Source organism: Lineus longissimus, chromosome 15 (genome assembly GCF_910592395.1).
Source record: "Lineus longissimus chromosome 15, tnLinLong1.2, whole genome shotgun sequence".
Lineage (NCBI taxonomy): Eukaryota > Metazoa > Nemertea > Pilidiophora > Heteronemertea > Lineidae > Lineus > Lineus longissimus.
In genome coordinates, this window is record NC_088322.1 from 9135987 (window position 1) to 9162199 (window position 26213).

The following is a 26213-nucleotide window of genomic DNA, read 5'->3' on the forward strand; positions in this document are numbered from 1 at the left end:
CACTACACTCTTGCGGTTCTATTCAAATTCTCATGAGAATGTTCGCACTTATCATTTAGTAACATGTACCTGAATTGAGTGAGACTATAATGATGGTGGTGCGTTAACAACACCTGTAAAAACAACAATTCCACACAGCAAATTTCATGGTAAACTGTTAATTGCACACAGTACATTTCATCGTCAGGAAGAGTTGTCCAGTTTAGTGTTGTATCAAATGTTTCTAATCCTTTAACAAGAAAATTTCAAACTTAAAGCGCAGTTTTCTCAAAATGGCAATGTGGACCAAGCTCTTCTAATGTTGCTTTAGTATTGTTTTGATCTCATGTTTCCCTTCTTGATTTCCAGATATTCCGGAACTTGTTAACCGCCAGACATCCTGCACCGGATTATTGGGGGAAAACAAGATACCTGAAAGCGATGTTGGGACCCAAGTCAATATGGTTGAATCGGATGCCTAAACATGCTAAATGCCCAAAGAATATGGAGTTGAGATACCATCCAGAGCATGGATAGTTCATTGTTCAAAACTTTCGAATATCATCTACATGTAGAAGTGTGTGTGGATGAAATTTCCAAACGTATGAAATACGATCCAGAATTTGGATGGTTACCATGCAAATCTTAATCGACATCAACCAGAGGTTGTTTGGTCGTAATTCAACAGATCCAAGTGAGAATGGACAAGGATGATTGAATGAAATTTCGTCCAAACGTATGAAATACTATCAAGAGGTTCGGAATGTCGGAAGGAATATCAATCCTAGATGGACAGCTATCCATTGAAAATGGAATAAACTCTGACTGGGGTGGCAACTTGCTACCGATAATCAACTCTGTGTTACTTATATGTTGCTTGATATCCAGCACCACACCTAAGTGAGAACTAATCCCGGCATTGCACTTTTATGTGAGATGAACCCTGTCGCCGCGCACCCAAATGAGACCGACCCGGCGTCATACGCGTACACGAACCAGCGGAGTGGCAGTGGGGACGGTCCGCAACGTCTCTATTGTGTCAAAGAAACATGGCTCCAATCGACGAAGAGTTTGTTTGAAGGAGAGTGTCTGGATGATATTGCATCCAATTGTATGAAATACCATCCAACCAAACATTTCAAGGACGTAAACCCGCTAAGATTATTGAGCGTGAAAAATGTTTTTAAACCAAGACTAGATTGTAAAATTATTTTTCCAAGCTTTCAGAGAGTCCGACGACAGAGAGTTACTAATGGCCATCACTAATTATTGTTGCTGGGTTCCTGTAAATGGATGATGGTTTTGGTGAGCAAAATAAACAAGTATGTGTTCATGTGAACTCAATGATGTACATGTACATACTCTAGTTTCATTAATCTAAGAAAACCTCTTCAACTACTAGGAACATGATAAGTAAGGTCAGCGAAATGGCATTTGACAGGTACCGAGAACCACCCCTTGTCAGTCCAAATTAGACATTTTGAATGGCAGCGAACGATCGTGTGCATAATATGAGTTCTTGAATGTTCAGAAACTGCCTTGGATCAATGAAATTAAAGTATATGCGGAAACACTATGATTCACTATGTTATAGACAAATTTCTAACAATCATCGTCCACTTGTCTTGGTGATGAAAGTTACACAACTGCCAATCCAACGCCTGGGAGTCGACCGTTGCCATAGAAGCCACACCAGCATTCAAAGTGTTTGTACATAATTATATGACTGTGTTATTATGTGTTTTCAATGTCTTATGCACAGCGTGTACAAATACGTCGCCATGACCTAGTTTTATAAACAGGTGAGGATGACCTGCTTTTGTTAATTAAACAGGTCACAGTGACCTGTAGTTTCGTGTTGGCATTGACATGCTGACATCGAATGCCCTCATTCCTGGCAGCAATAGCTAACCATAGGTTTGTTAGTTTTGTCAAACTTGCCTCAAGTAAATCGCAGGCAGGGGGGTTTCTTGGCACATCTATGATATATCGTGGGCCTGATTTTAGAAGTCAAAATTTAGAATGACTCATTTAGCAGTTTTGGGGTTCAAGGTTGAATTGGGTTACAGTCTTCACCGTATGTCTTTCTGCTTTGCTTATGAGAGTACGACTGATAAATGTTCAAAAATGTGTATATGTTGTCAAAGCTATCACCTCAGATGAGAAATGTTACCCTGCAATTCAGTTCATCTAACAAACAGTGAATTCACCCATTCTATTATGGAACTTATAGCAATGTTGTTTTCAGCATGGACATGATGGAAGAGGTTTGAACTCATGAACTTGCATTTTATAGACATTTCAAAGCATTTTCCTATGTACTTTGCAATGCTTATAATAGAGAGGTTCAGATCTCGATGTATGCTTTTGGCAGTGATAAAAAACGATCGACTAAGCAAAATCTGAACCTCTCTAATGTGCAGTAAAGCTTGGTGAGGTTGGGTGATGGTGAATTAAACCTTGGTCCATAACTGTAAACTTCCATTAAACCCCATGGGTAATCATTATTGAAAACTTCATCACAGCTAGAACAAAATAACATCGTGCATTCATTGTGTATATGTGATTTCAGCACACTATGTATCTAAACCCGATTTTAAAATTTGGTCAAGAAATTATGTTAATCTGTAAATATAAAAAGAAACTTTCATTTTTTTCTGAGATTTAGATTTAGAGGCAATTGTAAATTTTCGTAGAACTTTCGTATAGATATTGTTAGTGATGTGACCACACCTAGGTGGTGTTGTGTATGTGTTGAGTGAATGGATGCGTGACGAGTGCATGTGAGTGACAGTGAGTTAAGTCTTACTTGCATTTTGGTGACAAAAGTTAGAGCTAAACATTTAAACGCATGTTAACCATGGACACGCGTTTGTCATTCTGACGATTTTGTTGAATTTCATTAAGAAGCAAAGGAACACCAACATAAATTAAGAATAAAAACATTCTCAATGGTTTTCTCTATACCCAGTAGCAAGTTTGGTAGTGTGTGATTCTGTGCATCTGTGTGTGTCTGTGTAGTACGTCTGCGATGACTGTTGTAAATGAGTCCAAATAAAGCTAAAACAGTTGACATTGAGTCAGAATCTTCACAGGATCATGTTTTAGAACAAAGACAATATGAAGGTTTGGAAAAAATTTTGTCACTTTTTTATTGTAAAGCTGATGTTGTGTCCAAGACTCGGAAAAAACAGGAGCACAGGGCCCCTGCTTCTAAGAATTTCAGTTTTTTTTCTTAAAAGTGCTAAAATTACTTGCTAAAATTTTGAATTTTTTAAAACATTTTGGCAATCCTTTCTCCTTGGATACGGGCCTGCAAAAAGATTCTGCAATATGACAGTAAGTGAAATTTACCTGAAGTAACTAGGATACTGACACTTTTTGGGGAAAGCCGGCTATTGTTACCCCAACTTTTTGTAAAACCTCTCATAATGGTTATCGAAAAGATATCTATTCTTGATTTTTTTTAATGATTCTGACCGTATATCAACCTGGAGATTTAGCTTAAGTTGGAGAACCTATCTGTGTCATACACTGTTTGCGAAATGCAAATCTATAGTATGAAACAAGAGACGCTTGTACATGTCTCCTAAATCTAGGTACATCGGTACCAATGTAGAACTTTAATGATACAATTAGAAGTATAGTTTTTTGTGTAGCTGTTTCTATTGTTAAACCTGGACATAAGATGTGTACATTTCATGGAGCTGGTATGTAATTAATTATACAGTCATATACATAAACTTATTTAGGTAAATGTTTTATAAAAATGAAATTATAAGTATATGCAGATTGAAATTGTAAATGTTAAAATCTATGTGAATATTTGCTAAGTTATTATGTAATGGTGTTTAGAAAGTTTTGTTGGGGCTTGATGGAACTGTTGTCATCGTCACAGAAAAATACTTTCGAGATTCAATAAAATGTATTTATCGAATTGGTACATGTACATGTATGTGTGAAATGGGAAGAGATTCAATTTTTTGCCACTTACCCCTAGAATTGATTTGTTATATTTGAATATAAATATAAAACCCAGTAAAAAAGCATAAAATGCTTAAAGTCGTTTATGTGAATGAGATGTGTGTTTCAAAAGATCGTTTTCCTCAATGAACGTAGAAGGCACCAATGTGTTGTTTCTAGTTGAATGTGTGGATGCAGTGTACATGTAGCCATGATTCAGGAAAAAAAATTTTTCCTGGTGTCAATGTAGTATATTTGACCACATGCCCATGACAACAGTTTCCATGGTTACCATCAAACATTTCTAAACAGCCGCATCACTGCTTCAGGAGCTATACACATTGTATACATGTAATGTAAATGCATTCACCTGAAATAGACCCAAACTGACTGTACATTATAAAATATATTTGTATTGGATTTTGGTTCTGTTCCGGAGGAAATCAATGTAGACAGACTTCACAAGTTCAAGTTGCGTGGTAATTGTAAATACTTCTGTCACGAAATTACGATAATGCGTATGCGCCAAACTTCGATTTCATTTCACCTTGGAGAAAATGCATGAAAAAGCATTTAGTAGTGACAGAAATCTTAGTTAATTGGTCAACAAATTTTCGTAATTATCAATCTGTGTTAAGTGGTAGTTTTAATGGTTGGGTGCTGGTGTACGTGTGCCATAGTACCTACAAAATATGTGTCAGTTCTTCAAGAAAAAGTAGCAACCAATTTGTCAGAAAGTTTTGGTACCAAAAAGAAATTAGTATGTTAATGTGGAAAAATTCAATAATAGGAAAGTTCCTTGTTGGTAATTACTGTTGCTAGGCAGTCATTACAGTTGTTGCGAGGTAGTTGCTAGGAAAAGTGGTTACCCAGCAACAAATGTATTTGCTGCTAATGGATTTCTCTTGCGTAGAAGAATTGCTAGATGGGCACAATATGTGTTGCTATAGAATTCCTCATTGCCTAGCAGTAGGGGTTGCCTGGTAACATAGCAGTGTGATGCTATCGAATCCCTCGTTGCTAACCAGGTTTAGGTGCTTTGTTGCTATGGAATCCTCATAGGTGTAACTATTGAATTGCTCTTTGCTAGGAAAAACAAGATATGTGTTGCCATGGAATCCATTGTTGCTAAGCAGTATTGTAGTTGCTTGGTAACACCATGTATGTTTTGCTGTGGAATGCATTGAAAGATCACCTCTTTGGTAACTAGGTGAAAGGAGCCAAGTGACGTTGTCAAAAATGTCATTTGCTACAGGCTGCCTGTATCATATCAAAATAATGCCGCCCGAGTTGCTATGGTATTTTGAATGAATGTATTGTTGCCCCGGAAACCAACCATTAAACCTGTCTTTGTTATAAGTGTTTATATACCTGTTAATTCCGCTGTGATCCTCATATATATGTAAATATGAAATGAGCTGTAGGTAGAGTCTTATTCGTTTCCATTAGAATTTACTGTTATTCCATGTATGTTGATATCATGTATGTTGTCCACTACAAAAAAAGCAAGGTTCGAGTGATTTTACCATTATATTTGCCTGCCATTTTTCATCGCTCGAATGGGGCTTTCATTTCGCCTTAAACCTGCCTGCCAGCTTGGTTGTGGGCTACATTTAAGCTTCACCTTCACAGTGTTGGGTGAAACAACCAGTACCAGCCTCCACTTCAGTATGAATACCTTAAACTGTTTGTCCTGTTGAAGCCACACTTTCATCAGCTTATTCATAAAAAAAACTGCATGTCTTTAAATACATGTAGTTCTGTAACTAGAAGGTGAGCAGACAAAAAGTGCAAAAGATTTGTACAAGTATCTGATGGTGTGTTATACATATTTCATGTAAATTTCAGTATAGTGGCTATTGAACTTATTTAACAGTACCCGACATTGTGGGACACATCGAAAATCACAGTGTCACAGTATCAGTGATTTATCGTCTATAAATTGGTAGGCATGCCAGTTGGAGAAGGTATAAAGTGAGCGGTGTATAAGCAGCGACTATTTGATTTCCCCTGACGTTGCAAAAGAGACTCTGAGGTAGATATGGATACGTACAGTCTGTCAAGCTATTGCAGTGGATATCAGGCTATACCTCAACCCCTCTGCTTTTTGTACAGGACAATATACATCAATGTGCACAGCTACTACGTCAACTTGTCTTAAATTGACTTAGGCAGTTATTTGTCATATTTCTCTGTTTAATTTCATTGTTACTGTACTGTAGTGATAATTTCACCCTAAAGTTACTGTTTACGCCGATACATTGTTGTACTACATGTTTGTGTTTCAAAATGAATTTGATAATTTTGACCTCTGACATTGTATATTTTGATGACAGAGTAATTAATCTAATCAATTGATATCATTCCCTCGTCATATGCCTTAATACTGGAGTGCATGCAAAAGCGGCTGCCGAAGCAAAGTACGCAGTGAACTTAAACAAGTTATGGTTGATTGTAACTGACATCTACATGAAAGATTTATTTATTAAAAATGATTGTGAATAATCGAAAAGATGAACAACATGACATTGCCAAAGAAAATGTCATATCGGAACACAGAAGTGTCGAATGCATTTTGAAACACTTAGTATAGTATTCCTATACGTATGTAGGTGTACTTGCATCTTTTGCAAACTGGGGTGGAATTTTCCATGTGATCATAGTGTGTGTTTTTAATTCCAAAGCTTTTCTTATCCCTATGCAAATATGAAAGACAGCAGAGATGCGAAATGAAGTGCTGAAACCTACAGGATGTTTCAAAATCCTGCTCCTCCAAGGAATATTTTTTGCATTTTTTTTGGAACCATACCAAAATCCAAATTTTGTCGCAGAAACGAGATCTACCATTACGATATGCATTTTTTTAAAAATTGATTTTGAAGTTCTGAACTACCAATAGAAAAATGTCTGATTTGTTTTCAATTGGAGTATTTTTGAGTCATCCTGTATAACAAGCGTGTGGAGTACATGCCTTTCCATTTGCACTTTAAAATCTAAGTCTTTTCATCAATTTTTAAAATAGATATAATAGTTTATTAGATTCAATTCTATTCCAGAATTTGGTTTACTGTAAACCCCTTTATCTTTGCCAGCCTAATGCTTTCGCGAAATTACTGGCTTTGTCTTGGAAAATACACCTACGGAAATTTTGTTTTAAAAAGGTCCATAGAGTATTTGAAATTAATTTCCCAGTTTGACAAAGGTATTATCAGAAAAATGATTCTACATTTGTAGTACATGTGTGGTGTCCATATCCATAAGTTTTGATAATCTCCACTGCAGGCTGATACAAGAAAACCTTTGTTCATATTAATATAATACAACAAACTAGATTCTGGCTTCCCCTTTCAACATCAGAGTTCATGCTTGTGAAATCAGTTAGAGCTATCGCAGATTTCTGGATGGCATCACCAGTTCCGTGATGATATATATAGTGGGTGTATAAAAGCATGGCCATGTTGAGTTGAGTTTTAACACACTATACAATTAATCACGAGGCAGGGGATGCCAACTAGAAGTCATCATGACCCCTCCTGTTCGAGTTTGCAGTAATGTGAGTTTTATGTTATCTGTACAGACTACGAAAAAAGTGTACATGTATCTTCTTATTGCGCCTGAACCTTGCATGCACATATGTGGATTTGTGTTACATCCTGTACAAACTATGAAAAAAATATACGATGTACCTAAATAATGTGTATAGACTTCCAAATATAATTCAGATTACAAAAAAACTTGTGTCATTCGAATTATTTATCCAGCCCTCCCAACTTCAGGGCTTTCCACTGCAGCTGTAAGTCAGGGAAAAAGCTATGAAGCTTAAGGTCAAAGCCTGCATACGTAACTGTTGTCCCAGGTAGCACCCTATCCTCACAATATCCGACCATTTCACTCGATACATACTAACTCCCTCATGGAACATCCGTATGGAGGAAGTTTCGGTCCCCGTTTGCAAGATGATAGTTGTACCAGAGTCATGATGTGACCCAGAGCCAGATAGAACCCATATATATAAGGTGTGTCAGGTAGTGGAGCTATAATTATTTGTACACCAGGAACAAGAAGGCAACTTGTGTATCTATGAAAAGTTTGACATGATTGTGCTTGTCTTAATGTGCACAGGAAGACAGAAGCTCTGCCAAAGACAGGATGATCCTGTTGTTGTCCCAGGTAGCACACATCCTGAGAATATCAGGCCATTTTATTCGATACATACTAACTCCCTCATGGAACATGCATATGGAGGAGTCAAGTTTCGGTCCCTTTTTGAAAGTGGATAGTTGTACCAGAGTCATGGTGTGACCCAGGCCCAGATAGAACCAATATATATAAGGTGTGTCAAGTACTGGAGCTATATTTGTACACCAGGTACATGAGGCAACTTGTGTATCTATGAAACCTTTGACATGGTTGTGCCTGTCTTCATGTGCACAGGAAGACAGAAGCTCTGCCAAAGGCAGAATGGTCCTGTTGTTGTCCCAGAGGGCACCCAATCCTGACAATATCATGCCATTTCACTCGATACATACTTACTCCCTCATGGAACATGCAAATGGAGGAGTCCCGTTGTGGTCCCTGTCTGCAAGAGGATTGTTGTACCCTGGTATGTGAGGAGGTACTTCAAGCACAGGAGCTACTTCAAGTAGGCTACTTGAGAACACCTTGTACTTGAGTGAAAGTGTCGCTGTGACAATGTTGGCATGATTGTGCATGTCTTCATGTCCACAGGAAGACAGGAGCTCTACCAAAGACAGGATGGTCCTGTAGTTGTTGTCCAAGGTAGCACCCATTCCTGACAATATCAGGCCATTTCACTGTTTGCAAGAGGATTGTTGTATCCTTGTATATGAGGTACGTCAAATACAGAAGCTACTTCAAATAGGCTACTTGAGAACTACATGTACGTGAGTGAAGTTTTCGCTGTGACAAAGTTGGCATGCTTGTGCTTGTCTTCATGTGCACAGTAAAACAGAAGCTCTACCAAAGACAGGATGGTCCTGTAGTTGTCCCAGGTAGCACACATCCTGGCAATATCAGGCAATTTCACTCGATACATACTAACGTCCTCATTGTACATGCATATGGAGGAGTCTCGTTGTGGTCCCTGTTTGGAAGAGGATTGTTGTACCCAGGTATATGAGGAAGTACGTCAAGTACAGGAGCTTCTTCAAGTAGGCTACTTGAGAACTACATGTACTCAAGTCTAATTGTCTCTGTGACAAAGTCGGCATGATTGTGCCTGCCTTTATGCATATGGATGTGACCTTGTCATCTTACTGGATTGAGGAGACATGGGTGTTACCATGTCATCCTGCTGGGATGAGAAAACATGAATGTGACCATGTTATCCTGCTAGGGTGAGAAGACATGAATGTGACAGTGTCATCCTACTGGAATGGGAAGACATGGATTTTACCATGTCATCCTGCTGGGATGAGAAAACATGGATGTGACCGTGTCATCCTGCAGGGATGAGAAGCAGGATGTTACCTTGTTATCATGCTGGGATGAGAATACATTGATGTTACTGTGTCATCCTGCTGGAACGAATGATAGGAAGGGCAGCTCCTCACCTGTAGTGGTGACTGTGGAGTGCCACAAGGCTCGGTCCTTGGACCAATCCTCTTCACTCTATATACCAACCCCCTGGGAAGCATTCGCTCAAGTGATTACCCAGACAACGGTTTCCATCTCTATGCAGACGACGCCCCTGACTACACAGTATTCTATCGAGGATCCTGAGCACTGAAATCTGCTGGAAGGGTCCGAAGCTGTAAGATGAACATGGGAAGTTCTACTATGGGAAGGGCATGCCAATCTTGCTCCACTGCTACAGAAAACAACAGAGTTAATTCATTATAATCTTTTTATTTTGGAACAAATTACACACAGCAATGTACATGTCTCTTCCATGGAAATGATTTCCTGTTCCTGATATTATTGTTAACAGTTGAAATTCCCTTAGTGGACACCTCTCAAATAAGGACACTAGCTCTGGACCCAATTTGGTTGTTTCCATCCAATATGACCTCCCTTATACCTGCCTATCAAGGACAGCACTTTTCAGTACAAAGGGTGTAATCAATACAGAGGTTCTACTGTACATGTAATAGTGACATTCATCGATAACAACAGGCAAAAAGTCCATGCACATATATGTTTAGACTTTAACATGTTTAATAACATGGCATGATTGATTCTTTTGATAATTCCAGTCTACGCCAAATGTTACTGTAAAACGTGAACAGTACACGGTTTACAGTACATGTATGTAAATATTTTCCTATGTCTAAACTACGAGATTACATACATTTACAGGGAAATTTTGAAGGGCTGCGTGCAAGAGCCCGGCAAGTGCCATGTTGGCCGATTTGAGAAAATTGGCACTTAACAATACAAACCTTGTGGCAGAGGCTCCACATATGCACAATTTTGTTTGTTTGACTTGCAATCTTCTCATGAAATGAAAATCTATCATTGTGGTGGTTCTTACCGCAGACACCTGTGGGACAGGTGTCTGCAGTAAGAACTGGTGATCACTGCAACATGTGACCTATATCACATCCAGTCATTGCCGATTTTACTTGCAGATGAGCAATCTTTTTATCACTCATCGCAGCATTTTAACACTCATTGTATATAAATGTTGCAAGCGGCAGCAACAAAAATTCATTGGGCGGTGTTCGTGGGTTGCTTTAATTCTACAAAATACTTTCACACAGCAAATAAACATACAGCATCTTGGAATAGGCCGTGTATTATGCACATGTCAGACAACGTTTTTCTAAAACTTCCAGCAACCTTAATTGTCCAATCAGTCATTAAAATTCATAAAACGTTCAAAAATATAATACATTCTTATAAATGCAACTAGTCTAAAATGCTTGGAAAGCAAAACTACAATTGATTTACAAAATAGACATTTGATGTGAAAAATCTCTCAGAAAAATATTTCTTTATGAAAATAATTCATTGATTCACTGAAAAAACAGATAATGTAAGCCCTTAAAAATATTTTTACAACCCTAATATGTTTGCAAGTTAGGGGTCAAATTGCAAAATGGCTTGAAAATTTCTGATCTGATGATATTAACATTGGAAAAAAATCATCCATTTGCAGAATTTGAGGCCAATGAGGCCTTATACATGTAAGGACATTTTTGCAAAAATTCAGGGCTGCAAAAATATAGGGCTTAACTTCTTGAATCCCAAAACTTGTAAATCCCAGAATCCCAGGGTGGTCACGTGGTTGCAAAATTGGGTCTGACTTTCACGATGTTTGGCACCCACACACAACCGCCAAAGTCCAGTACCGAGGCGCCATCTACCCAGGCATGCTCTAACTGACCCTACTGTACATCAAACACGCTAAAACAAACAATAAACTAGCGTCCCAGCTCAAGGGAATAAAAATATCACCGAGACCGACCTGTCAAAAATGTTATTACAAAATGACCGACTGGTCGGTCACTGGGATTCAAGAGGTTAAATAGTGCATGTAAGTAATTCCTACAACTCTCAGCAGAACATTATTTCTTGTGTACAATTGTCCAATTATGATCCTACATCCAAATGATGAGGCAAAGGCAAAGGTCCAATTTTGGACCATGACGCCTTGGATGATGATGTGCATGCACTAGTCATGCATCAATGCTTTTAACCTCATTTATTTACTTTATACATGTATATTGCCACAATTCCAAGGCACAAAATCTTTGTGGTGCACTTTTACAATGTATGTGAAGCAATCTACAGTTCCACTTCAGGCAGCTACCCGCTCGTGGGCCACTCACATACACAATGAAAATGACTGGCCAATCATATCCAACTTTGAATACATGTTGACCAATCAAAGTTAAGCTATAAGTGACCGGCAAATCAAATTAAAGTCAGAACGCACTTGGGTCGTCATCTCGCATTAGGACCTCAGTGTCCATTTCGAATGGCGGGTAACCTGTTGGATACGACGTATGTGGATCACCATCGGCGGGGTCACCCGACAATGACGTCGAGCGCTGCTCCTCTCTCCTGCGCTGCTTTGAAGGGCGGCTGGGTGCCGTGGGTGTGTAGGTGTCGACAGGGGGTGCCATTGTGACAGGAGACGTCGGGGTCGTTGGTTCACCGTGAGTGTCATACATTGGATTGCTGAAATTGGTTGGGCGATCTGGATCGGTGATGCCGAAGTTACTGTCGAGAGCCTCCTGTTGAAATGACACAAGAAACAAATTGATCAGAATTGTTTTGTTAACAACATGTACAAATACGCAAATAAGGCCATGTGATCAGTTCTCTGTGCCCCAGAGTGGGTAGTTCAGGAGCACATATTCTAGTGTGTCTAACCTGATGTGATGCACTGGTACCTTCAGGACTGGTCATGTTCATCCTCTTAAGAGGGAGGGGGAGTTAAGTTTGCAGTGACCATTCCTAAGACAAAAGATGGCAGTCGTATAGAAGCGTGTTGCACTTTTATTTAAAAATTCTGATAAAATATCTACTTACGGGAGAGACAGTCTCCTCGTCTGACATGAAGGATGGAGTGCCGATATCAACTGACGTGCCACCGTGGAAGGCTACGGTCTCACTCTCGCGCGACCGGAACGGCAGCTTGGCCATCCATTTTGAGGCCCACTCCGGCATCCGAGGCATCGTCGGCAACTTGGGTAACTGGATGTTGTTGAGGACGGTGAAACGCTGGAAGCTGAAACTAGAGAGGAGATATTATGAACAAGAGCAACACACAGCTTGGCATACATGTATGTCCCAAAGTGTTTGCTACTGGCAGACCAGACAAAGAAAACTTGTGTTAGGTCGTATAGCACAATACCTTCAGGAAAGCAAGGGGTATAAAATGTACACATAAAGTGGAACCTAGGGTAGTGGAGGCCATTTTGAAATAAAAATTTTTCCCAACGACCGACAGGTCAGTCTCAGTGATATTTTTATTCCCTTGAGCTGGGACACTAGTTTATTGCTTGTTTTAGCGTGTCTGATGTACAGTAGGGTCAGTTAAAGCATTCTTGGGTAGATGGCGCCTCGGTACTTGACTTTGGCGGTTGTGTGCGGGCGCTATACATCTTGAAAGTCAGACCCAATTTCGCGTGACCACGTGACCACCCTGGGATCCCGGGATTATCAGGTTTTAGGATTCAAGAGGTTAAACACTTACTCGTCTCCTTTCCTTTTCATGTGAAGATAGCCAGCAATGGCGAGAATCGCGACGATCAGAATGATAATAATTGGCACTACAATGGCAGCAGTTCGTGTGTCTTCTAGCTGTTCCTTCAGGGCCTGGGGGTCAATAAGTTCACATCGGTCACCCTTGTAACCTGGAACAACAATTTCAAAGCCAAGTTTAGAGCAGGCTGAATCTTTTTTGGATTAAGGAACAAGGGGGGAAATAATGTATATGTAATGTTTTTTTGTTTTTTATGGGGAGATCTGTGTTTCAGTTGTGCTGTGAGCATAGTCAGGAGGTCATGGGCTCGACTCTCGGAATAACAACCACTGTTTCCCCTTAGTGTCCAAATAAGCAAGGCACTCGACCCTACTTGCTTCTGTCCACCCAGGTGTATAAATGGGGACCAATGCTTTTACTGTGTTGAAGGTTAACTGCATAGCAGGCATGTGAACTGATAAGGATAAGTCAAAAATATCACCAGAAAACCAGATGCAACATAAGGATGCATCCAGCTTGTTAACACGCAAAAATACACAGGCGTGAAAATTTTGTTTCTAGCTTACAGTGAAAATTATTCTGAGGAACTAAGTCATTTTGAACAAAGTTTTTCAAACTTAGAAACACCCTGTAAGGCTGCTTACCTTTCGGACACTTGCAGGACACGGTAGCATTCTTTCCCGAGGTGTAAGACAGAGCGCAGACACCTCCATTGATACACTTGCAGGCCTTTGGGTTGCCTTTGCCCACTTCCACAACTGGAAAACGAAATAACGGAAACATTGCGAGTTTGAGAAGCAATATTAATAGCATTAAAGGGACAATACAGCTTGGGTGTTGAATTTAGGTATCCAGGAGGATAATAGCTCTGGTCTTCGTTTTCAAAGTTTTTGCCCTTTTTCCAGCAAGTCACAATGCTTTCTTGTAGGTCACAATGCTTTCCAGCAAGTCACAATGTTTGTGTAAGCCCACAAACTTGGAAATAGGCTGATCCCTCATAGCACACATGGTCTAGAACTCTGCAAGACCAAACCCTAAGCGTTTGCTGAAAGCTAAAAACCTGTGTTTTCGAATTTACCTGAATTGCAGATTCTCCCATTGTTCGAGTTGCTACCATCTGGGCACAAACAAGATGCTCCATTTGGAATATGGACACAAAGCGGCCAGCATCCAAGGCTGTTGCAACGATTTTTGACTACAAGAAAAAGAAAAAGAATTGTTTAGAAAAGCAAGTCCAACTCGAAAGGACCTGAGTGGAGTGCAAGTCGTAACCAGTGGTACTTTGTTCAACCAATGGATTGCAGTCAGAGCCAGTGGTCTTCCAGTTGTCACCAGTGGAATTCAAGTAGTAATTCCAATCTACTGGGCTATGGCCATTCTGAACCATCAGAGGTACTCTGTCCGTAACTTCTCCTCATTGGTATTACTGAGTCCAAGTCGGCGGAGTGGAACCAAATCTTGAGGGTCAAGATGGGTTTTGAGAGGACTACTGAGGTAGTGAAACGAAAGATTGTGTGATTCATATTGGACATTGGGTTAGTCTACTTACTTGTCACGTTATATTTGCTCGGGTGGGTCACCTTGATGTCCGACGGCAGCGTCAAACCAGCTTGAAGCGTTTGATTGACGCCGCGACCAAACTTGTCCATCTGGTAGATCTTCCCGGAAAGGCGGGAAACCCAGTACATGTAGTCTGTCAGGACGTCCATTCTGTAGGGGTGGTCAAGGCCTGAAGTTGGGAAAGAATTTGGTTTTGAAGGGTAGACAAGGGATTATAGCAGAAACTCCATTAGAGGTGACTTTTGTTAGCAGGACATGCTTGATTAAAGACAGTGGTTCAGGTCACAGTTCGAATTTGACATGTTACTGGGAAGCATTTCTAAGCACAGCCCATGTCAGTCTGAGTTGTAACTTCATTAAAGAGGTTCTAGTGTCTTTTGTCATATGGCATTGGTCTATGCTGGGCTTGGCACTAAGACACATGTTTGGTCAAATAAAGAGGATTGCATAGCCTGAAGGACAGGACAGGACGAGCAAGGACACAATCCATCTCATTGAGAACACCATGGACAGTTCCCTATCTTTAACAGAGGCGAGTTAGCAAACTAATGGAAGGCTTTTGGACATTACGATGACAACATTAACCTCTTGAATCCCTGTGACCGACCAGTCGGTCATTTTGAAATAACGTATTTTCCAAACGACCGACAGGATGGTCTCAGAGATATTTTTATTCCCTTGAGCTGGGATGCTAGTTTATTGCTTGTTTTAGCATGTTTGATGTACAGTAGGGTCAGTTAGAGCTTGCCTGGGTAGATGGCGCCTCGGTACCGGACTTTGGCAGTTGTATGCGGCCGCTTTCCATCGTGAAAGTCAGACCCAATTTCGCAATCACGTGACCACCCTGGGATCCCGGGATGTTCAAGTTTTGGGATTCAGGAGGTTAAGAGTAAAACATTCCTTACCAACTCCGACCACCGTAACCCTGTCCGTCCCATCAAATTTCATCGACTCAATCGTATTCTTCTTATCATCGCACCAATAGATCCTATGCTGCATGAGGTAGTCAATGGCAAGGCCCGTCGGGTTCCCAAGTTTTGTACTGATGAGAACTTTACGATTACTGCCGTCCATCCATGCACTCTCAATCTTTGGGCTGAGGCTGTGGACATCTGTCCAGAACATAAGGCTGCAAATAAATGGAAAAAATTAGACTTAAGTCATTTCCAGTCACAACAATGCATTACCTTGGTGACAGTCAGTGCCATGAAGCAGCGGCAATAGTTTTGCAGTGTACACTATTAACAACATTCCTCAAACCTATTGGCCACCAAGTACAAATCAAGGTTTTACGGATTTTTGGATTAGGCCTACCTATTGTATCCATTCACATTAGCACAGTACCAACTTCTTTTGTTCACCTCTGAATCCCAAAACTTGAACATCCCGGGATCCCAGGGTGGTCACGTGGTTGCAAAATTGGATCTGACTTTCATGATGTATAGCGCCCACATACAACCGTCAAAGTCCGGTACCGAGGCACCATCTACCCAGGCATGCTCTAACTGACCCTACTGTACATCAAACACGCTAAAACAAACAATAACCTAGTGTCCCAGCTCAAGGGAATACAAATATCACTGAGACCAAACTGTCGGTTGTTGGCAAAAAAGTTATTTCAAAATGACCGTCTGGTCGGTCACCGGGATTCAAGAGGTTAATTGCATTTCATCTCTTTCTTATGCTCAGCACTATCTTGACCTCATTTCTTACCCTAAGTCTGGATCAATGACTATTGCAGATGGACGCGTCTTTAACTTCTCATCGTTGATTAGGAGTTTCTTGTAACGGCCGTCGGAAAGGGAAACGTATATCGAAGACTTCCCAGCGTCAGTCCAAAACATCGTCCTGAAAAAACAGAGCGCAGTTGATAAGACACCAGTGTTAACCATTTCCGCTGCGGGTGACACACAGAGCGTCGTATCATGCCACATGACCCCTTAGCTTCGAGTTCGTCACTTTTCAGTTGGAGTGATGAATCATCAGAGAGATACTATTGCAATATAAACGTACTTTGTCACCCAGTCGATGGCCAACCCAGACGGGTCATTCATATCCATCACTTCCAAATCCTGGGGGTAGCCGAGAAGTTTTGGATCACCGGGGATGCTGGCCCTCTTGATGGTCCGTAGCGACGAGTCGCTCCAATACAACAACTCCTTAGTGACGTCGACGTCAAGGGCGGATACTCTACGGTCAGCGATGACGGCATCAGAGTAATAGGCCTCGTCGACGCCTTTCGAACGTTGAAGGAAATGTTGGCGGATTTCGTTTCCGACGGCAAACATGAGGACGAAGGCTGGCCCTAGTAAAAAAAAAGAAAGATAATTGTCGAGTGATGGGAACCCTTTTCCAAGTACCAGATGTATGGCCTACCTGGACGTTAAAGGCCGACTCTGTGGAGAAATTGTTGACTGAACTTGAATTTGAAACTCCAATGTCAATGTGAGGTATCATAAAGCATCGCTTCTGATAAGTGAATCAAACGCTGATTCCTGTATATACATGTAAATGACCACGTTGGTAACTTCACAGCTTTGGTGATCACAATCGCATTCACACACTGGGACCTCGCACTGGAAATGTTTCCTTAAAAGAATATGACAAAATGTCAATCTCACTGCATTAAACTGATCACATGACAAGTTTGCATCACAAATATTTGCTGCTCTATGCGTACAGCACTCCTCATAAGTAAACTCACCTTCGTCGGGCTTGCAAAACTTTCCCCTCTGACCAGAGAACCCAGGGGCACACTGACACTTCCAAGTCCCCTTCAAGTTGTGACACAGCTGAGGGCAATTGTTGCCCCATTTTGCACACTCGTCCACATCTGAAAAACACAAAACAAATGAAGCCATTTTCGCAAAGAAGGCATTGTCGATGCACATATATAGTATATGCACAGATGAGAGAAGCCATACTTGGTTACTAAGAAGAATATCATCGTTTGGGCCCAAGAGAAAAACCTGACAAAAAAATATCTTCTATGTAACCGACGACTCACCTACGCATGACTTCTTGTCCGTGGTTGACACAGTGAAACCAACATTACATGTACAGTAGTACCCTCCTGCAGGCGACGTCAACATCGTGCAGTTGTGCTCACATCCTCCATTACTTTGACTGCAGCTTGAATGCGTACCGCCAGACTTATCTGCAAATGTATCAGGTATTTTAGATATTCAGCCAATTATATGGAGCCAGATGGAGATGGAGAAGGCAAGCAGAGAATGTTGGAGGTAAATGACAAAGGGGGCAATGCAGGACTTGATGGATAAATGCTGTAGCCTGCGATGCAGAGCTGGGTTTGAAACAGAGGTGCTGACCCTTTTTGATCAGAAGTAAAACCAATACTTACGACAACCAATTTCATCTGTTGCATCCGAACAATCTTTGACATTGTCACACACTTTGCTCGGATCGACACAATCGTTATTGGCACACTTAAACTGTTGCAACCAGCATGTTGAGTGATGGGGTGATGGCTGACCTGCAAGGTTCAAGGTGAGAATCAGAGGAAGAAGAAATCTCCAGAAGAATTATCTCTATCTCAAGAAGTTGCTAGGTGTTATTCTCCAGGGAGTATTCCACCTCAAAGGCATGGCTGTCGGAGTAGTGCAGCATCTGTCACCTCTGAGTGCCTGAGTTCGATTCCCGGTCGATCGCAGTCTACTCATATGATCGAGAGGGCGACTCCCTTCCGCAGCATAGGTTTCCTCCTACTATTACATTACAAATTGCACAATATATTTATAGAGCAAAATATAAACTTACAGACATCATGGTCGTTTTCATCCGAAGCGTCTCCGCAATTATCAACCTTATCGCACTGCCGCCATTTTGGAATGCATTTGAAATTGGTACATCTAAATCGTGTTGCTTCGGGACAATCAATGCCGGCACAGATTTTAGGTGCTTCATCCGAATTGTCGCCACAATCGTCATCACCATCACAGCGCCATTCCCGCGGGATACATATCTGGAATATTTACAGGATATCGTCAAAATTATCATGAAATAGGGAGCTGGGGTAGCATGGTCCAGTTGTTGACACCTTAGGTGCCAATGACGTTATGTAATCTTTATTGACCAACAGGTTGGTGACCATTGATGTAGTTCTACGTCGCCGAACAGGGGGTCCCATTAACTGAGGCAATCCTATTTTTGAAATGATGGTTAACAGAAATTGCCTCAAGAAGAAGAATGTTAACAGTTACTAAACAACACAAGTCAAGCCAACCGGTAACAAAAGTCATGCTCGTATCTTCTCTTAAAAAGAGTTTGAAAGGGGTGAAATGCACTCCTTCACCCCTCAATTTCACAAGCCACTCAAGATTCCGCTGGGTCTACATGTACTGTGGCCCGTAACTGATGGTACATTCATTGATGGGCTACACTGTGAACATGCAGCTCAACAATTTCTTACAGTATTTGCACACTCGAACTGATTGGCTGGACAGAAGCGGCCTTGGGGGAAGCGCGTGGTACAATTCATCTCATCCGATAAATCACGGCAGTCTTTGTCCCCATCGCAGACCACATCTGAACTGACGCAATGGCCACTCGCACATTTGAATTGGTTGGCGAGGCATTCACGATACACTGTAAAAAAGATACATCTGTGAAAATTCGTTGCACAGTAGTTTTGAGATGGGATCTACCATCTGGGATACAGATCTGGAATATTTTAAGAATATCGTTGTAAAAATCATCCTAAAAGTGGTAGCTAGGGGAAGCATAGTCCAGTGGTTGACACCTTGAAGGGTCTACCATCGTTTCATGTGTCAGAATTGGACACCGTGGCCTCTCTACCAGCTTGGCACTCAGGCCCGGCTGCTTGATTGATATGTGCAGACACAGCACTCATTCGCTTTGGCACAAGCTTGACATACCGCAATAATTTTTTCCATCGCCTAGGAAAGCATGCCTAGAAGAAAGACCTGGAACCAAGCAATGGGGATTGTGGATGAGACTGCCTCGAGCAGAGATGAGCTCTTTGAAACAGCCAGTGAGACAATATCAAAAGCAACATCATCCCAAATTTTCAAAAACTTACAGCATTTAGTTTCGTCTGACCCATCACCACAATCGTTATCGTGATCACAGCGCCACCTGCCCGGAATACACTTCTTATTGTCGCAACAGAATTCAGACTCGGAGCAGGAGCGGTACAAAGAGGCTGAAAGAGAAGATTGAAAGTAGTTTGAGTCAACTAAAAGATACAATGTACTTGTAGATATTTGACGACACCACGAAAATTGGGTAAACACACTGCACGTGCATACTAGCAGCTAATCTACTTGGTGTCCATTGAGCAAACTAGGCCAAATTGGTTGCCTGTACAGTAGATATTTCTCTCAATAACATAAAATGATGAACTCATGATGTATAGCTGTTACTGTACCAAATCATTTTGGGTAAGTTCAAGTAGCCATGATTTGCCCACATCTACGTTGTCACCAGCGTAACAAAATATTTGCTTACCGCACATCTGTGGATCTTCATCACTATTGTCGCCACAGTCGTCGCCAAAATCACACCGCCATCGCAAAGGGATGCATTTGTGATTTTTACAATGGAAGTCGCCAGTCGAATGACACACAGGGCATCGTTCCACCTTTTCATCTGACCCGTCTCGACAATCGTCTTGACCGTCGCACATCACCCACTGTGGGACGCAGCGGTAGTTGGTCTCGCATTGGCGCCAACCTGGAAGACATTTCTGCTGCTCTGAAAATGACAAGAAACGAGAAATTCTTAAAGAGACAGACGATGGCACTGTACAGGATTTAGGACTCAGATCCGTGATCTAGTCTTCTTTGGTTCGATATACTGACTCTTGACACAATCATTACTCATGACCTTGGGCAAATCACTTGACCTGATTTCCTTTAAATGAGACAACCACTGGGTGCCTATGCCATGCAAGCCTCGTCAAACAAAAGCCCTTGCCCAAGTATGAAGCCTACGTTTGACTGAATTCTCCACGGATGAAGACGGCACATCCAGATCAATATTGAATTAGGCAAAATTTTGGCACCACCTTATTTCTTTACAGGAAAATAAAGAAGAAATCTTACCACATATGGCTTTTGGTTCGTCTGACCCATCGCCGCAGTCATCGTCAAAGTCACAGCGCCATCTCAGTGGGATACAGCGGCCATTTCCACACGTGAACTGGTCAGACTCACAGGTGCGTACAGCTAAAATGGAACAGAAAAACTATAATAGGAAGGAGCGCCAGCAGAAGAACTATGTCGTAAGTTGGCCTGCCGAGTATCTACATGACAAGCAATCATGCTTCTCTCGCCCTATCATGGTCTGGAACAACTTCGAATCATCCGTCTGTTCATCTGGAACTGTTCGTCAGTCCAGAGCTTCAAAGGCAAGCTATTGACCTCTTCAATCCCAAAACTTGAACATCCCGGGATCCCAGGGTGGCACGTGGTTGCAAAATTGGGTCTGACTTTCACGATGTATAGCGCCCACATACAACCGCCTGAACAAACATAACAACAAACATATTGCCTGACCAGAGGGATACTAGGTTAACATTGACAGCAGCATTAATGGTTTAGCATTTTATTTCTTCTTCCACACATGAATGGCTCACTTACCGCACGCTGTATTCTTCGGCAACTCGTCGCTACCATCGCCACAATCATCTATGCCATCACATTCCCAGCCCTTGGCGATACAGATGTGATTACCGCACCGATATTGCCAGACATTGCAGTCGCGCTTCATGCAGTCCTGTTCGTCTGACTTGTCGCCACAGTCGTCAACCTCGTCGCAGATTTTGAACGGGTAGGTACAGTTGAGATTCGTGCATTGAAATTGTCCCGAGGGGCAATGCCGCACAGCTGAAAAACATCAATTCAGAAATCTTAGCCTTGTCAGTGCTCTTTGATGCTTCGCTAGACAAAGAATATGACACATTACGGCCCCAAAGTCTTGTCTGGCAGTGGCCTTTGGCGAAAATACTTTGCTTCACGCATGAATGAACAGTTGAGAAGCTAGGTTTGTATCAAATGATTTTATGCCTAACCTCTTGAATCCAGGTGACCGACCAGTCGGTCATTTTGAAATAACGACCAACGACCAACAGGTCGGTCTCAGTGATATTTTTATTCCCTTGAGCTGGGACACTAGTTTATTGCTTGTTTTAGCGTGTTTGATGTACAGTAGGGTCAGTTAGATCATACCTGGTAAGATGGCGCCTCGGTACCAGACTTGGCAGTTGTATGCGGATGCTACACATTGCGAAAGTCAGACCCAATTTCACAACTACGTGACCACCCTGGGATCCCGGGATTTTCAAGTTTTGGGATTCAAGAGGTTAAAGGCCTATGCCGTTAATTTTAAATTTTAAATTTGTAATTGAATTTGCCCAGCAGACTTTAACTTTTAACTTTTTAACCTGCTGAATACAGATGTTTGAATTGGAGAAATATATATTTGGAATTGAAATACCTTCGAAGCTTCTTTTTTGGAGAGGCCTCCACTACCAAAGGTTCCCAAAACTTGAAAATCCTGGGATCCCAGGACCACCCTGGGATCCCAGGATTTTCAAGTTTTGGGATTCAAGAGGCTAAGGGGATGAAAAAAGTAACGTTCGTTTTATCTCCATGTTAAATAAAGAATAGGAATTTATTGAACTTGACTTACGACAATCGTTTGGTTCGTCCGCTCCATCTCGACAATCCTTGTCGCCATCACATCGCCATAGCAACGGAATACATTTATCGTCCGAACCTCCGCAACGGAATTGCAACGATGTGCAATTCGCGACGCATGTCTTATTGTTGTCGCTCAGCATGAAGAACTCGGGGCAGGCGCAGGTGAAGTTTTTGGCGCCCGGCGCGATGAGGCAGAGGTGAGAACAGCCGCCGTTGTTCGTTCCACAAGGATTGGGCGCTGAAAGAAAATCGTAAATCCAGTGAACTAGAACAACAGGATACGATCGTAGTGTTGAAATTTAAAATATTATTGTAAAGATGCAGGTACATGTGGAATGTAAATGCGAAAAAAGGTTCGTCTGATATTGCTACAATGTAGATAACTGTAAGTCAACTTTTGTAAATGCAGTCAGAAAGGGAGTCAAAAGGGGGCGCAACCTATCTAATATTGTAAACATAACTTACTATCTAACTGTCTCAATGGATGGAAAACCTGAATGTCCATAGGTCTGTGAGTGAGATTTTTAAGAATTTGTCGATTTTCTCCTGTGAATCTATTGGCCTTTTCTACAGCCCTGTGGTTCCAGTCGGTCCAGTACATGTAGTCTTCAAATATAGTAATGGAAAAAACGTGCGGGACTGTGCCCTGGATGATGGTCTGTCTCCCCGAGCCGTCGTAATTCGCAGATCTGAAAATTATAATAGGTAGTTGCATCAGACATGAATGATTATGGCAAATAGTACGAAAATTGTTAGATGCTATAGATGACTCTCAAAGCAACAGATATCCTTACTAAATTCGAGGAAAGTTTGTGATATTCTCCTAACCCGATGGACAAACTGCCACCAAAACTTGGTACGTAGTGTCTGACCGGCCCTTGGGGTGAAATGGGATTTTACTTTCAAATAAGGCCCAACTATCAATTTTGTACAATGAAATCTGGCTTCAGTGAGGCTACGTCTTTTACATCATGCTGTTCAACATCATTTTCTTTGGCAAATTTAAATCCATTACACTCGGGAGCAGAAGGGTTAAATCTTTCCAAAGTAGATGAAAAAGACCATAATGCAGCAAAAGGTTGACTTACTCAATATAATCTAAGTGAGCGTCCGCCCAGTATATCTTCCCTGTGACATACTCAATGGTCAAGGCATTTGGCCAACCTAGCCTGGTGGTGATGATGTTCTTTCTCCGGGTTCCATCGAGACCTGCCCTTGCAATGTAGGGAGAGAGGCCCCAGTCTGTCCAGTACAGATGGCTGAAATAAACAATAACGAATATATATCTCATTTTACGATATTTTGTCTCATTTTACGATATTTTGTTTAGTATAGTTTTATATCACTATACCACACCTACACTTACATTTTGCTATTCAACTCTTCAAATCAACCTTATTTCCCACTAAAAACAACTTCAAAAAGAGAATTGATTTCCCGCTTATCCATACCACACTGCAACTACACCTACCCTGTTTTTGGATTAACAGCAATAGCCCTAGGGTTACTCATGCCACCATTAAGCAACGTCTTCCTACTTGTTCCATTCAGCTCCGACACAAAGATGGCTTCATACGTGATATCTGTCCAGTAAAGTTTCCTGAAAAGAACATAAGAGATGTGTTACAAGCTAATGCGTGAAATAATTATCATACTGCTTCCCATATTCCCGACCACCTGTCACCAACTCCTGTGTTTGACACTACGTCATGTGAGAAAACAGAGCGTCACTGTCTGGGCCTCAAACCCAAGCTTCCGATCACATGTCAGACACTCTCCCACAATACCACCGCACTCAATGACATGGTCACATGCAAAAATGGAAGAAAAAGTTGATGTGGATCTCTATTGCTCACACGAATGTCCTCCATTGAAAATAACAAACTATGGTCACCTTTAACCTCTTGAATCCCGGTGAACGACCAGTCAGTCTCTGTGATATTTTTATTCCCTTCAGCTGGGATGCTAGTTTATTGCTTGTTTTAGCATGTTTGATGTACAGTAGGGTAAGTTAGAACATGCCTGGGTAGATGGCGCCTTGGTACCGGACTTTGGCAGTCGTATGCGGGTGCTATACATCGTGAAAGTCAGACCCAATTTCGCAAGCACGTGACCACCCTGGGATCCCGGGATTTTCAAGTTTCAAAGAGGTTAAAATCTAGACAAATAAACTCAGGCAAGGGCACTTTATGTACTAACCTTCCAACCCAGTCCACTGCCAAACCCTCCCCATTAGGCATCTCGTGTTTCATAATATCTTCAAGATTTGACCCGTTCATAAACAAGCGCTGGATTTTGTGCGCCCGTGCATCGATGATGTAGATGCGGTTGTCTTTGAGGTCATAGTCTAGGGCGGATGCGAGAAGGAGGCCCATCTTGGTCAGGTTATAGTACTGACCATCGAGGGAGAGATTCCTGATGTAGTATTGGTTGCTGAAGAGTAGCCAGGGAACGATGTCTGCAAGGAAAAATTAGTCTAATTTGTATGATCAGTAGGCATTCGTCCAATCCTAAGGGGCAGTGGTTCCAACATGACCAAAAACAGTTACATGTAGGAAGGAGAAGAACCAACCAACCGATAGCCCCCTTCTTCTTGGGATGAGATGTCTCCGCTGCTACAGACATGTTGTGTGTTTAGAAGAAGAAAGACTCGCCAAGAGGCTGTTGAACTGGCACCAGAACAAGATGGTGGCAAGAGGAGGCAGGCAGGACACGCAAAAGATAGCTCGATGAAGTTTTAACAACAAGATAGGACGGCAGCTGTTCTAGGTGAAGACTTGATAGAAGCTACCACAGACAAAGTAGGTGTTGATTCTATGAGCCAGACTGTACATAGGCCTCCATCGCTCATGGCTTGGACTTGGGGTCTTGTTGTGCCAAAAACGACTAAATAAATGAACCCTACTATCTCTCTTGGCACAACTCTTCTCATCGGCCAGCTTGACATATTTCTCATCACATTTGCAGGTATAGGAGCCTGGCGTATTGAAGCAGAGTTGACTGCAGGCTCCTGGTACTTCGGTGCATTCGTTGATATCTAAAAGTAAAAGGAAACCTGTCACGAAACACTGATGAATAAAATGGAGTTTTAAGCAGCCTTGTAAAAAAGTTAGGGAGGAGTAAGTTTCCATTGATTAACATTAGCAGTTTTGAGTACCCCTCGGGTAGTGTAAAGTTGTCTATTTCTTCTTCAGCATTCGCTCAGCACTTGGAACTGTTTTTCTCCAGGGAGTGTTCCTCCTCCGAGGCAGATGAGCATTTTCACGTGCCACTATGGTTAGGCACCAGTTGGGTTTATTGGCCTAGTGACTCTTGTCTTTGGCCAGAGGTAGAGTCCATGCAAGCTACTTATGTTTCTTACTTGTTGGGGTCTTTTGCTTGCCATGACATAGACACCAGATACAAGGAACTTCGCTTTTACGTTTAATTTGAAGGACTTGTGCCAGGAATTTCAAATTCTTGAAAGCCACACTGGTTTATCCAAAAGTACAATCCTGGGTTCTCCCGGGATCGAACCCAGGCCCTATTGTGTGGTGATAACCACTAGGCTAGGAGTCCCCACGATAGTTAAACATTCGAGATAGCATCCGGGTAACAACCGCACTCACCACGACAGCTCCTCCTATTGGTTGAGAGTTTATAACCTGGGTTACACTCGCAGTAGAAACTTGTCACAGTGTTGATGCATTTATGCTGACATTGGTTGGACGTCATCGTGGCGCATTCATCTACGTCTGGAGAGAAGTAAAAGTATTTATCCTGTGTCAAATTCTACCATGACAGTGTTCTCCACAGGGTTTTCCTGGGATAGGGTGGTACCCTATATTCTTGACCCATATTCAAGAAGTTTGTCA

The 26213-nt window shown here is 41.7% G+C and overlaps 2 protein-coding genes across 17 annotated transcripts in view; one reads left to right on the top strand and one right to left on the bottom strand.

Annotated features, from left to right (window-relative positions):
* LOC135499874 (dual specificity calcium/calmodulin-dependent 3',5'-cyclic nucleotide phosphodiesterase 1A-like) overlaps positions 1 to 6849 on the top strand; it is a 190692-nt gene extending 183843 nt beyond the window's left edge. For all 16 annotated transcript variants that reach the window (XM_064790884.1, XM_064790883.1, XM_064790877.1 and 13 more), the window contains one exon: positions 349 to 6849. In XM_064790884.1, the coding sequence (XP_064646954.1) occupies positions 349 to 461 (113 nt within the window). In that variant the 3' untranslated portion in view covers positions 462 to 6849. The remainder of the gene's footprint in view (positions 1 to 348) is intronic.
* A 2962-nt stretch (positions 6850 to 9811) lies between these two features.
* Positions 9812 to 26213, bottom strand: part of LOC135499413 (low-density lipoprotein receptor-related protein 2-like) — a 59779-nt gene continuing 43377 nt past the window's right edge. Inside the window, exons 53-77 of the mRNA XM_064790156.1 lie at positions 25968 to 26093; positions 25265 to 25396; positions 24559 to 24817; positions 23831 to 23959; positions 23448 to 23618; positions 22825 to 23048; positions 22349 to 22597; positions 21298 to 21543; positions 20761 to 20883; positions 20165 to 20410; positions 19737 to 19859; positions 19107 to 19282; positions 18455 to 18659; positions 18039 to 18170; positions 17685 to 17834; positions 17382 to 17510; positions 16691 to 16982; positions 16391 to 16525; positions 15583 to 15806; positions 14667 to 14846; positions 14196 to 14312; positions 13762 to 13875; positions 13109 to 13268; positions 12442 to 12646; positions 9812 to 12143 (exon numbers count right to left, since the gene is read on the bottom strand). Of these exons, the coding sequence (XP_064646226.1) occupies positions 11832 to 12143; positions 12442 to 12646; positions 13109 to 13268; positions 13762 to 13875; positions 14196 to 14312; positions 14667 to 14846; positions 15583 to 15806; positions 16391 to 16525; positions 16691 to 16982; positions 17382 to 17510; positions 17685 to 17834; positions 18039 to 18170; positions 18455 to 18659; positions 19107 to 19282; positions 19737 to 19859; positions 20165 to 20410; positions 20761 to 20883; positions 21298 to 21543; positions 22349 to 22597; positions 22825 to 23048; positions 23448 to 23618; positions 23831 to 23959; positions 24559 to 24817; positions 25265 to 25396; positions 25968 to 26093 (4559 nt within the window). The 3' untranslated portion in view covers positions 9812 to 11831. The remainder of the gene's footprint in view (positions 12144 to 12441; positions 12647 to 13108; positions 13269 to 13761; positions 13876 to 14195; positions 14313 to 14666; positions 14847 to 15582; positions 15807 to 16390; positions 16526 to 16690; positions 16983 to 17381; positions 17511 to 17684; positions 17835 to 18038; positions 18171 to 18454; positions 18660 to 19106; positions 19283 to 19736; positions 19860 to 20164; positions 20411 to 20760; positions 20884 to 21297; positions 21544 to 22348; positions 22598 to 22824; positions 23049 to 23447; positions 23619 to 23830; positions 23960 to 24558; positions 24818 to 25264; positions 25397 to 25967; positions 26094 to 26213) is intronic.